General features: G+C 44.9%; 1 protein-coding gene across 5 annotated transcripts in view; it reads right to left on the reverse strand.

The window, feature by feature from the left end:
* The window catches only part of IPO11 (importin 11), an 87,653-nt gene extending 74,552 nt beyond the window's left edge, over window positions 1-13,101 (reverse strand). For 4 of the 5 annotated variants that reach the window (XM_075079359.1, XM_075079360.1, XM_075079363.1 and 1 more), the window contains exons 1-6: window positions 13,013-13,094; window positions 12,542-12,616; window positions 9,122-9,205; window positions 8,687-8,830; window positions 5,370-5,470; window positions 3,402-3,474 (exon numbers count right to left, since the gene is read on the reverse strand). In XM_075079359.1, coding sequence (XP_074935460.1) covers window positions 3,402-3,474; window positions 5,370-5,470; window positions 8,687-8,824 — 312 coding nt within the window. In that variant the 5' untranslated portion in view covers window positions 8,825-8,830; window positions 9,122-9,205; window positions 12,542-12,616; window positions 13,013-13,094. Of the gene's footprint in view, window positions 1-3,401; window positions 3,475-5,369; window positions 5,471-8,686; window positions 8,831-9,121; window positions 9,206-12,541; window positions 12,617-13,012 lie in introns of all 5 variants that reach the window. The other variant, XM_075079364.1, reaches the window with a different exon arrangement.
* Window positions 13,102-13,464: the final 363 nt, after the last annotated feature.

Below are 13,464 nucleotides of genomic sequence, written 5' to 3' on the forward strand. Positions count from 1 at the left end.
CAGTGGCTGAAGCTGAGACTCTCACTCGCTACAGACCCTCACACCACAGGCCAGGGCCACCTCCACCATCTCACTCGGCTTGCTGGCACCAAATCCCACTCACGCCAGTCTTGCCAGTAGCTGCACCTAGTCCTTGCAGCACACACACACCACAAACAGAGTGAGATTATGCAGAAAGACAGGTAAGGGATTCAATCAGAAGACATGGCAGGTGGTGGGGATTAGGCACAGGGTTGGTTCAGACACAGGTACTGACCAGCCATGGTCTACACATGACTGGCCCTTTTCATACCTTCTTCCCACTTTGCTGCTCCACAACCCCCTTCCCCAGTACATTCCTTAGTAAATTTCAAATAGTCACTCATAACCCCACCTCAGATAGCCAAAGCCTTCACATTCTTCTATCCCCATTCTTAACCTGTTCACATGGAAAAGGTCGCTGATTGCACTGATGAAGCAGATGTTCTCTCCTTCAAGATACCCCTACAACCTCCACCACACTTCCAGCCCAGGGAATAATTCATCTTCTTTTGCTATCAAAAGGAATCCAAGCAATGTACAGGCATAAGAGGGAAGAGCTATGCCCTCCTTTCCTAATTCCCTAGCTGCTTCAGCTTAACTCTGACCATGCCACAAAACTTCCCACAATATTCATTCCTGCCCACTTGCTTAGGTAGGAGAATTGTTTCAGAAAACTGACGTCAACATTTGTAAGGAAGAACTGGGAGACTTAGTTATTTTCAGATCAAATTTTGTCGATTGGCAGGAGGGAACAAAAAAACCCTTCTCCATATCTGATACATGAAGCAACCTCACCAGGGATGTCTAAGGCCAGCTGGATGGCCTTTACCTCTGCAAACTGGCTCGATTCACCTTCTCCATCAGCAGTTTCTGTGACTTGTCGCATAGGACTCCATACAGCAGCCTTCCATCTCCGGTGCTTTCCCACAAGGCGACAGGACCCATCAGTGAACAGGGCATACTGCTTCTCATTTTCTGGCAGTTTGTTATACAGTGGGGCTTCTTCAGCACGTGTCGTCTCCTCCACTGGGAGGAGGCCCTCTGGGTGACTGGGGTTTCCTACTCGAGCCCGCTGGGTGATCAGTGCAACCCATTTATTCCACATAGCATCAGTCGCATGGTGTGTAGAAGGGACCTTCCCTTTGAACATCCAGCCCAGCACCGGCAGTCGGGGTGCCAGGAGCAACTGTGCCTCAGTACCAACCACTTCTGAAGCAGCTCGGACCCCTTCATATGCTGCCAATATCTCTTTTTCAGTTGGAGTATAGCGGGCTTCGGACCCTCTGTATCCCCAACTCCAAAACCCTAGGGGTCGACCTCGGGTCTCCCATGGTGCTTTCTGCCAGAGGCTCCAGGTAGGGCCATTCTCCCCAGCTGTGGTGTAGAGCACGTTCTTTACATCTTGTCCTACCCGGACTGGCCCAATGCCTACTGCATGAACTATCTCCTGTTTAATTTGCTTAAAGGCTTGTCGTTGCTCACGGCCCCATTTGAAATCATTCTTTTTCCAGGTCACTTGATAGAGAGGGCTTACAACCAGATTACAATCTGGGATATGCATTCTCCAAAAACCCACAACACCCAAAAAAGCTTGTGTTTCCATTTTGCTAGTTGGTGGAGACATGGCTGCTATTTCGTTGATCAATTCCATTGGGATCTGACGATGACCATCTTGCCACTTGATTCCTAAGAACTGGATCTCTTGTGCGGGTCCCTTCACCTTACCTAGTTTTATGGCAAAATCAGCTTTCAGAAGGATTTGGACTATTTTCTTCCCTTTCTCAAAAACTTCTTCTGCTGTGTTGCCTCACACGATGATGTCATCAACGTATTGTAGGTGTTCTGGAGCTTCTCCCTGTTCCAGCACTGTCTGAATCAGTCCATGGCAAATGGTAGGGCTGTGTTTCCTTCCCTGGGGCAGTCGATTCCAGGTGTACTGGACGCCCCTCCAGGTGAAAGCAAACTGTGGCCTGCACTCTGCTGCCAGAGGGATGGAGAAGAATGCATTAGCGATATCAGTTGTGGCACACCACTTGGCCGCCTTTGACTCCAGTTCGGATTGAAGTTCTAGCATGTCTGGCACAGCAGCACTCAACGGTGGAGTGACTTCATTCAGGCCACGATAGTCTGCTGTTAGCCTCCACTCTCCATTAGACTCCTCCACTGGCCATATGGGACTGTTAAAGGGTGAGTGGGTCTTACTGATCACTCCTTGGCTCTCCAGTCGACGAATGAGCTCGTGGATGGGAATCAGGGAGTCTCTGTTGGTGCGATATTGCTGCCAACGCACTGTTGTGGTGGCAATCAGCACCTGTTGTTCTCTGACCTTCAGCAACCCTGCAACAGAAGGGTCCTTTGAGAGGCCAGGCAAAGTAGACAGCTGTTTAGTTTCCTCCCTATAAAATCTCTCCGAGGAGGAGGCATAACTGCTAATTGCCTCAATAAGGTGGTATCCAAAGTACAGATAGGGTTCCAACACAAACCCAAATACCAGATAAGGTTGAAAACCAGTGTTTACATAACACATCTCTTAAGCAAAACATCACTAATCATGGCAGAACACAGCAGAATAAACAAACCAACACCAATCTTTAAACACGTACTACAAAAACAACAGCATGGTGCAGTGACCAGCAGCTGTTCTTATCTCAAACACTCTGAGCCCCACGCTGGGAGCCAAAAGATACTATTGTGGTTTAGCCGGAACTCAGCCTCCATGCAGCCGCCCGCTCACTCCCCCACTGGTGGGATGGGAGAGAGAATCAAAAGGGTAAAAGTGAGAAAGCTCAAGGGTTGAGATACGAACTGTTTAATAATTAAAATAAAACAACAACAACAACAATGCAATGAAAAGGAAAATAACGAGAGCGAGGCGGAACCCGGGGCGGGTGGGGGCGACGGGGAATGAACAACCCAAACCAACAGCACGTGTTGTGGCCGCTCACCGCCCGCCGACCCGACGCCGCCAGTGCCTGACCCGCAACCGCCCCCCCGCGCGCCAACTGCCCCATTAATGTACTGGCCGTGGCGTCACATGGTATGGAGTGAACATCCCATTGGCCAGTCGGGGTCAGCTGACCTGGCCGTGGCCCCGCCCCTCCCGGCCTCCTGCCCACGTGGCAGAGCGCGGGAAGATGGAACGGTCCCCGGCTACTACAGGCGCTACTTAGCGACACTGAGCCGCTACTTAACAGCAACTAAAGCATGAAGGTGCCATCGGCACTTTACCAGCTACAGTGAAGAGAATTAACTCTATCCCAGCCAAAATCAGCCCACCACTTCATTAGTATTATCACTGAACACTTTGTAAAGAGAGAAACCAAATTAGATAGCAATACAAGCCTTTGCTGGGAGGGTAATAACAATTGTCCACCACTAACCTGATTCACTGGCTCATTGAAGTTGGTGATAAGTCCAGCACGCAACATAGTTTTCTCGTCTTCAGAAAGAGCACTGTCAGAGTATATTCATTAGAATATTATTTAACTATCAGTAAAAAACAACTATTAATTCATATTCAGAATTATCTCCTCACTCTTACTGGACACAGAGGTTAAATGATCATTTCCATTTGTGCATCCGTGTTTGACTGGGCAAACATTACTTTTATATGCCATTTCCTTGAAACTTTAACAAGTTCCAGTTTGATAAACGAGCAAGAGAACGTCCCTTGGTTTTCCACTATCACCAAGATATTTTAAAAGAGAGAGAACAGAGAAACAGACAAATATTTATGAGGCCTTATGACCTCAGGTTTTGACCTGACCTTTGCAAACACAAACAGCAAAAGAGAAAGTTCAGAGTCAGGGACCCAGATATTTTATGAACATAAGGGAGAACTGTACAAACTATAAACTGATGGTTATTAGACAGTTATTACAGAGTTATTACCATGGGCATTCATGACTTGAGCACGAGTTTGCCCATGCATATTCATGGATAGTGACAAAAAGGTGCCCAATGTAAGGCAATCCTTGTATCAGATGACAGCTCTTTTTGCAAAAGCAATAATCCTCTTCTACCACAAATCCTCTTCAACAAGAAAATCCTACAGCTACACTTCCAAATATGGATTCTTTGAAAATCATACCTTTCAGTGAAGAATATGTATATGTTGTTGTTCAAAAAGCAAGGATGAATTCTAAGCCACAAATGTTCATTTTCATTCAAGTGCAGTTTTATGCTATCTTTATACTTCCTTTTAAGCAACCTCGTTCCATTTGATGCTACAAGTCACAGTATCATAGCACTCCTGGACTATTTCAGACTTTATATGTCCCATGTAATTTTCGTTTAAGTTCCAGGCAGGAAACAGAACAAGCTGCTTTTAAAAATACTTCATTGGTATTTACATATAATACAATCAGGAAAAATTGGAAAAAAAAAAAATCCACTTTAATTTACTGATAGCAACTAGAAAGCTGTTTCTGGTATAGAAAAATACCTCAGTTATTGCGCAGCATTGCTGAGATGAAACTGTTTCACCTAACGTTGCAACAATTTAGAAGCACGCACACAACCATCACATCTCAATGAAGTCTCGTGGCTGGAAATGAAGATTAAACACACCAACACAACCACTTCCCATTTTCTGACCTCAGACAGAGATACTAACCTACTAGTTCTATACACTGAGATTTGAAATGATGCCTAAAGCTCCCTAAAACACAGCTTTTACATTAATCTAGACAAGTATGAAATATTAATCTCAAAATAATAGAGAACAGAGGTCAGTTTTACTCTAAAAGCAAACATTTGCAACAATATTTTAGTGGTCACGTGTCCCTCTCCTGTGCATGTAACACAGGGACTCACTACTTCCAATAGCAAAGACTTATCACGCTGAGTAGAGTAAAAAAAACCTCACACAGAACACTGGGAAGTGTATAGCTCTGTAGGTATCACCAATTATAATGGCATTGCTTGTAACTTTTAAGTCAACGATTTGGTGCTTGAGAATACTGGTTAGATTTTTAGCCTCTCTGGAGAACTTTTTGTCACACATTATCAGAAGCCACAGAAAATGAATATCGGGTCTTTCTCTCGTGACAGCTACTTCCTCTTTCTCAAGTCAATACAGATTATTAATCGGCTTCAATGAAATGTCTCCTTCATAATCTCTCCAAGAGACTTCCTATCTTTCACATCTGCCACTATCAGAAAGTCCAGGTGTTAACTTTATAAAGCTCATCACGTCACTTCAAAATCTGGGCTTTATGAAATAGCCTTCTAACTCAGCTTTCTGAAGTAAAACATAAATAACCAACCAAGTAATTTGCTGCTTTCCAACTTGGCAACTGTAACAAAACCTACTGTAGAAGGTGCAGTGGAAGAAAACCAGGACTTACTGTGGTGCCACCCGTCTCCAGTAGCGGTCAATTCCATTTTTGAAGTACAGCACAGCTAACCATCTTACGTTCACATCCAGGGTATGATTTGTAAAGATGTTCTGTTTAAAAAACCCATTACGTTACAAACTACTCAATACACCACAGACAGCAGAGAAAGTGTTTTAACACATGCGCTGGCAACTGGCATATGTATAAATACACACATCTCTCTGTACAGGTGTATATAAACAAAATGCACTAGTCACCATTTGACAGACAAGAGAAACAAGGTGTTAAACATTAATTTTTAAGGACTACAAAAATGCTTATCACTAGCCCTAATGCTTGACTTATAAAAAAGAAACCCAACACACAAGGCAAATGTATTTCTGAGGTCATCCAGCTGAGCAGGAAACAAAATGGTAATAAGCACTAGAACCAGCCAATTATTACACTCTTTAATGACAGAGCTGGATTCTGACGAGAATAAGGAATTACTCAGTGTTGTGCAGAGCCACAGATTTCTGAGACCTTTCAGGAGATTTCTGCATTGTCTTGACATGTGCTGAGAACTGTCCTGGCTACCACTGCTGACTGCAGAACAGTGACCTGGTAGGACCGCAACTCTCAAACTTGCCTCTGCTTATTCTAGGAAATTAGTTTCTACTACTGAAAAGCTACCTATCCATAACACGTACCTATCTCTGTATCTACCTAGGTACACTTTTATGTGCCTATTTGTATATACAGACAAACACAGAGGGATTATTTCATATAGTAACATGTAAAATTAACCAAGCAGGAAAAGCTAAAATAAAGGTAGGCTACTGAATCCTAATACAGGTACTGCTCTGAACAACAACTGTCTTCTTCCTGTTTTCCAGTGCATTCGATGGATCCTTCTCGAGGGCCTGAGGCATTACTCCCACCTTCAGGCAGCAAATAGGCATGACCTCAGTGGTCTTACTGTACAGTGCGCTGTAAAGAAAGAGCGTACCACTTGTGTCAATTGCTTTTAGGAGGCCACTGGGAAGGGACATGAAAAACTTCAAGAGCATCTGCTACTTTTGTGTGCCATGTCTGAAGAACCACAAATAAACCCTTCCAAGAACTCAGCACTGTAGACACCTGGGACCTCCTCAAGCATTTTCACTATGAAGTAAAAATTTAATCTTGTCTCAAACTCTACTTCTGTAATACTAACAGCTTTCTAGATATAATGCCCAACACGATAAAAACCCTCACAAACTCCAATCACTAGAAAGCAAACAGGCTTACATGCCAACAAAGGTATTGACTCCCAAAACAGCAACCTGTAGAAAAACACCAAACAGGTTGTGGCCCACTGACAAACACCACACAACATGAAGAGGATCTGTATGCGTATGACTTCCTTTCCCAAAGCTCATTTCGAAAGAGGGATTGAACCTCTGCCAGATTTGACCTCTCCCAAGTGCAACTTAGGTATTTGGCACTGTGAAGAGGAAACTTCAAACACCCCTTTAGCCTCATATCCATGAAAAGCATTGCAGGACAAGTGAAACACAGAAAAAGAAAACTATTTGTTCTGAAATTCCCATTGAGTCTTCTAATTACCATTCCACTCCTTGCTACAACATTCATTGGAAGCAAAGCTTCCTCAAATCAAATACCGTGAAACTAGGTGGGGCCTGGATAAGAAATGCAAAAAAAGGCCATGGGATCTACACAAGAACCAACAAAACCTCTCTACATACTCTCCAGCTGTATATGAGCTTCCCAAAACATAAAGAATTTCATACAACGCACTAATGCTGCCGTAGAAATAACAGGAATGACGTTAAACAATACATAAACTGATACAACTGGTAAAGGACAGAGGTTGCTTTTCAAAAACAGCCACTCTCTCTCTGACTTTTCAGCTCCCATTTTCAGCAGAGAGGTATATAACACCTCAAAACAGAAGCATAGAAACTAACCTGAATAACTCCACTAGGTACTAAAAACAGTACGTTTAGAGATGCTCCTTTCATGGTTCATTATCATTTCTCTATCCTGATCACCCTAGGGGCAAATGTGTCTGACAGTGAGTAATTATACTACTTTCCATATCCCACAGAGATCTACTGCCTCACCAACCCTCCATTTAAAATCATCTGCTTCCACCCACCCTTTTCTGCTCCAGCAGGAAGGTGCCAGTTGTCTTCTCTCCCAGGCAGTACCCCTCTCATAACCAAGTTAAACAAAGAAGTACAGATTTTCTATTTTCCCTTCGTTTGGAAAATTACTGTCTCTACTTCACACTTGAAGAAAGGCTGATGTGTCCCCAAACAGGGCTACTTAACCACACTACTAGAATTAACAGTATTTGATCCTTTCAAACCCTTCGTTTTTAGTCCTTATATTTAAAACAAATCATAGCAACTTCAGTTACACTGGGAGTGCTCAACTTGCTACAGCCTGACTTGTAAACATCCCACTGCAAATGTCCAGAAAATAACAAACGCCCAGTCACTGGCAATTTCTGCTGTTTTCTATCGAGATCATTTATCACTACAGAAACCCTCTTCCCTAAATCCCCTGACTCGCCTTCCACTTTCCAAACAAATGAAACGGAGGGTCTACAGAGAACAGAACATGTCACTCCACCACTCTGAGTCAGTCATCCAAGGCACTGAAGAAAGATCTTTGTAGGAAAAGCAGGTTATCTGTGTTTTTAAGACTATTATAAACATACACACCAGAATCAGAACTCTTCTTTGACTATGTTTTCATCACTTTTCACCTTATAAATGCATCTGTTTTTGCACGGTCATAGTACCTTTAGAAGTATTCACCTTTCCCATTTCAGGAACCTCGCTGCCAGCCCAGTCAGCTTAACCCCCTGGGAGTCTCTCTCCACTGAGGAGGAAAGCAATCCCAGCTGGGTACCAAACTCAGTGCACTGAAAACCATGGGGGAACTTCTATGAAAACAGTCATAGTGCATCACCGCCACAATAAGACAACCGGGTTACTGCCTCACTATATACAACTGTCCCTGCCTCATGGGGTACAAAAGGTAATTCCTCTCGGCCGCCTATTAGCCACGACTCACAACAGGCCAACAAAAGGTTTAGCGCCAGAGCCACCCCCCTGTGCTGCTACAAGTTGGATTTCCTCCTTCTGCTGAATGCCTGGGAAAAGAGCCTGCTTTGAGACACACTGATGACAATGCCCACCACTGCACAGCATAAGGTTACTAGCAGCTGCACCATGACAGCTCAAGGCTTCTCTTAGCCAGACATCATGGTTCGACAGTGTTCCAGAGAGCCACAATAAAAGTTACTCAAAGTCTGCTTTTCCACTGTATCTTACCAACAAGACTGAATAAAAACCTGGCTGTGTCTCCCACTGCTTCAGTTGTTCCTCAGCTGGCTTCAGCACTGCAGTATCTTGACTGGTAGCTTGCGTCAGGACTTGCAAGACAATAGTGCTAGCACTATTGAGATCCATGAAAACCTAATAATGTTTAAAAAAGAGGAAATACACTTAAGAAAAAAAAAAAGGACAGTGAATATAGACAGATATTTCCATTCACATTATCTAAACAACCTACGGCTACTTTTTCATTAGATTACACTGCATAAGATAGCAGCACACCCACTCACAGGCAGCATCAAGGTACAGCCATTAATGGGTTTTGCTTTCTGAAATCTCTCAGCTGAAGAAACAGGCACTAAGTCTATCATTACAAGCACATTCACCCGATCTGAGAAATTACAGGAAATATTTTGATTTTAAACCAGTTACCTCCCCTGTGAAGCACAGCAAACTCAGAGCAAAACTGCAACTCGCAATGACTTCAGATGTAGGCAGAACAAACCACGGGCTTGTCTGAAACAGGCAAAGATACAGAGGATTAACATTTTTGTGTTTTCAGAATAGTTTTTCCTCAGATGAGATAGTGACCCATTTCAGATAGTTAAACTCTACAATTCCAATTGATCTAGACATTTTATGTTGATCAAAAGAGGATAAATTGTAGTTTCACAATTAAAGTCCTGAATGAAACTGGATTTTCCTCAATATATTTGTATTCCTTCATTACCTATTAGGCATACAAAATGCTAATGAGCTGAACCAAGAATGCCAATTGCCTGATTTCCAATCTAAATACATTCTTGTGCTCTCTAAACACAAAACTTTGCAACTTAAAGAGAAACATACACAGAAGCAACTACGAAGCCTGGCAATTAACACTGGATTCCTGTCCATAAAAACTTCCACTTATAACCTATGTAAACCTTCCGCAACACAGACACATGTTAAATATTTATATACTTAAGTTTTCTAAATACACAGCCAAACACAGTTTCTCTTCAACAAACACGCCTGAGGATTTGCTTTTGCTTAACACCAGAAAAAAAAAAAAAGGTGCTGATTTTTCCAATGATCAGGAAAAAAATATTGAAGTGTAAAATTGTTATAGTGATGGTAAGGAAGCTAGAGAAATTAAATCTTATTCTGACATAGGTTTCAGATTTTGATTTTTCAAAAAAACCCAAACACCCAAACCACTAAAATAGCAATAAAAGACCTTTTACACCAGTGACAGCCCTGCACAATTGAAAAAATAAAAACAACACAAAAAAACCCCATAAGAAATCTCAATCTGTAAGTCTCCAAAATTCCTCAACAAAAACAGACTAAAAATTGAAGATCCTAGTGTCAAAGAAAGTGTACTTTCAAAACTATGAGCCACAAAATCAGATCTTTCTTTACAGCAATAATTGAATGGAACTAGGAATTCAACCTCTGCTTTATACTTTACATGTGATGCACCTTTTTCTCTCTCTGCTTTTACTGCCCTGTGTGTTGGGTTTGCATGGCAAGGTTTTGGCAGCGGGGGAGCTGCAGGGGTGGCCTCTGTGAGAAGCTGCCAGAAGCTTCCCCCATGTCCAGCAGAGCCAATGCCAGGCGGCTGCAAGACGGACCCGCTGCTGGCCAAGGCTGAGCCCATCAGCAACGGCGGTGGCACCTCTGGGGTAACAGATTTAAGGAGGAGTAACGCTTCATGTTATGAAGTTATTTCATTTAGTTACATTCAAAAGTTAAATTACTTGCTTTCAAAAGAAACACAGACATTGTCAACACTTTCAAATAAGACCTGATAAGTATAATTATGAGCGCCTACTCAACTGAAAAAAGAGCAGGCCATCAGTTTGACTACCAGATGAAAACAAAAAAGAGAGAACTTCTGAGAGTCAGTAGGCTGACAGAGCACGTCTGTGTAAACAAAACCATAAATAACTTCTTCAGCTTCAGAGAAGCTGATTTTAGGCCTTTTGCTGAACAGTGTTTGCAGCAGTACCTGTGACTGCTTCTCGAATACTGTCTTCAGTTCTGCCATCAAAGTTCTCCCTTTCCCCAGCACAAGAAGGAAGTGTAGAAACTGGAGAGGAGCCAGAGCTACTAAGACGGTCTGGGGCCTAAAGCTAATCACCTACAAGGAGAGCCTGGGGACTTATTTAGTAAAGTCTTCCCCTAGCTTCCACTTAGGAGACACAACTAACTTCCTGAAGGGCACTCACAGAGGGGACAGAGCCAAATGCTTCTGTCAGCAATTATATGACTAATACATCACCATAAAGCTACGAACTGCAGCTTGGCAGGTTCAGGTAGAAACTTAAGGCTGTCTTTTCTAGCACATTCGTTTTAAGTAGAACCAGAAGATCAGTGTTGCCATTCTGAAAAGCCACAGGAGCCACTTACGGGCCACCTTCTGAAAGGCGTAACACAAACGCTAGCATTTACAGTGACAATGACATGACTGACATATTGGCGATGCTTTCAGGGACACTGTCGATTTCAGGGACAGTTGGTACTGAGACCAATCTCTCCCCAGACTTTTGTACGCTGTCCCACAACTATCTTCCTGCCCCTACAGTACCTGTATCAGTCATGCCAGATGCCAGTGTTTCGACAGAGCAGTACAACCAAAGAACCATCAGCATCCTGGCTACGCGAGGCACTACCTAAAACCACTAACGACTACACTAATGACCACAGCCACTACCATGGCTAATGGCAGTCCTCACCAAGATTTTTTCAAAAACAACAGATTTAACTTTTCCTTACGTAAATCAACAAGGCTGTCCCTACTTTGCCCAATCTAAGCCACAGTGAGTGAAGAAGACAAATAAAAAGACCCAAGTTGCAAAGACTTACAGGGCTTTGGTTTTTTTTCCCCATGCTGCTACGGACCAAAACAAAGGACTAGAACTTCTCCAAATTCATTTTTACAAACACAAGACATCAAAACTGAAACCTCAGTCTCAAAATAAGCCAGCATGCAGAAGACACAAAGGACAAAAGAACAAAGACCAAAGAGGAGCACAGGAATAAAGGACCGCAGTGACCAAGGTGGGCAATAATAATAAGGGAAGTCAGTCAGATCACATTGACAATACTGAGGAGACAGCCTTTCTGGTTAAACGCAAAGCGCCAAACTGACCAAAACTGACCAAACTGACCAAAAACGCAGTACAGGCAGTACAAAAGTGTCAGTGGGACTATTCCTAGGATTTGCTTGCACGTAGCTTGTAAGAAACTCTGTCGCAGGGTTCAGTGCTGATGACTCAGGAAAAGCCGAGGCAACACACATACACCAGAAGAATATTTTTAGAGTTTAATAGTAACCTGATGGGAGGGCCCATCTCCCAAGACCAATCTCTTTCCTTGGGCATCTCATCTTTGTTCATCTCATCTCAACAGATGTTCAAAACAATATGACAGAACACTTCACGTAACCAGCTAGGGTGCAACAGCTGAAGCAGAAATGCAAGTTGCAGTCTGCCCTCATGCTCCGAAACAGCTTTAAACCATGTCGCCTTAACCGCAGTTAAAACCTGCTTCTCATTACACAGTTCCAGAAGTTTCCACATAAACCTTGGGTAAGAAAGACCTTTCTTATGTCATTGACATGTATGGTACTAAATGCCCTTCTGCAGAACAGTGCAATGAGAGGACGAGAGACGAAAAGCAGAGAGCAGAGAAGAACACCGGCACCGAAGTGAAGCTTACGCTATGGACTGCGCTTCACCGATGAGGCATGGGAAGCAATGGGCACAGGAGCAGCCGGAAGCGCGATCGGTATGGATTCAGGGCCACGGTCTTACGCTTTGCACACGCGGCTGCCTTTGAAGGTAACAAACTGGAGAAACAACTCACCACCGCGCACTGACTCTGCCTTTGGCTTAGGGAAGAACCTGCTTAGCAGTAAAACGGCAGCTGCTCCTCTTCACCCTGCGGGAGGAAAACAGCCGCCTTCAGCGAGGCCCAGCCTTGCCCTTCCCTGCGGAAGGTGAGCTCTGCACCGAACCGCGCCGCCGAACGCTGCTCCCCCGCTGCCCTCAGCGCCGACCCGGCCTGCGGGCACGGCACCGGCCGGCTCCGCGCCGCGCCGCGCGGTACCGCACCACCTCGCCCGGAGCGGCGGCAGCTCGCAGCCGCCCCCCCCCGCATCCCCCCGGCCCCGCTCGGAGGGCCCCGGGCGCATCTCACTGCTGGCGGCTGCCGGCGGCCGTGGCGGGCCGGCGCGCGAGACCCCCGCCCGTTCCGAAGCTCGAGACGATATTCGGGAGCCGCCTCCCCGCGGCGAGCCCGCGTGTCGTCATGCCCCGTGGCGCGCGGCCGGCTCACCCCGTGGCGCGCCGCCGCTGCACCACTGCCGCAGACGCACGGCCAGCTCCCGCCTTGGCGAGCCTTTGGGCGGCATGACGTCAGTGATCGGCGACACACGGAGCCACGGGAGTGGCGCGCGGTCGTGACGTCGTGCACAGAAGTACGCTGCCGGCCCGTTAGGTGGTACCCGAAGGTGCCGGTGCGGCTTTGTTGACGGCAGTTCTGACAAGACTGACGTGCCGTCTCCACATCAGTTGGAGAGTTGCCAGGGATAATGGGACAAGCTCTTCCCATAAGAGCAGGGCCTGCATACAGCGTACGCGCTCTGGTTCTGAAAGCCTTACATGCAAAACACAGACTGTAAGCAAGAAGCTGCAGCTCTGTATTTTAAAAGCATCAGTTCTTTCATGACTGAAGTGAGGTGCTCTCTCTTCCCTTTGTCCTCTGGTAGCTACCTGCATTCCAAGTCT

This window comes from Phalacrocorax aristotelis, chromosome Z, assembly GCF_949628215.1.
Source record: "Phalacrocorax aristotelis chromosome Z, bGulAri2.1, whole genome shotgun sequence".
Classification (NCBI taxonomy): Eukaryota; Metazoa; Chordata; class Aves; order Suliformes; family Phalacrocoracidae; genus Phalacrocorax; species Phalacrocorax aristotelis.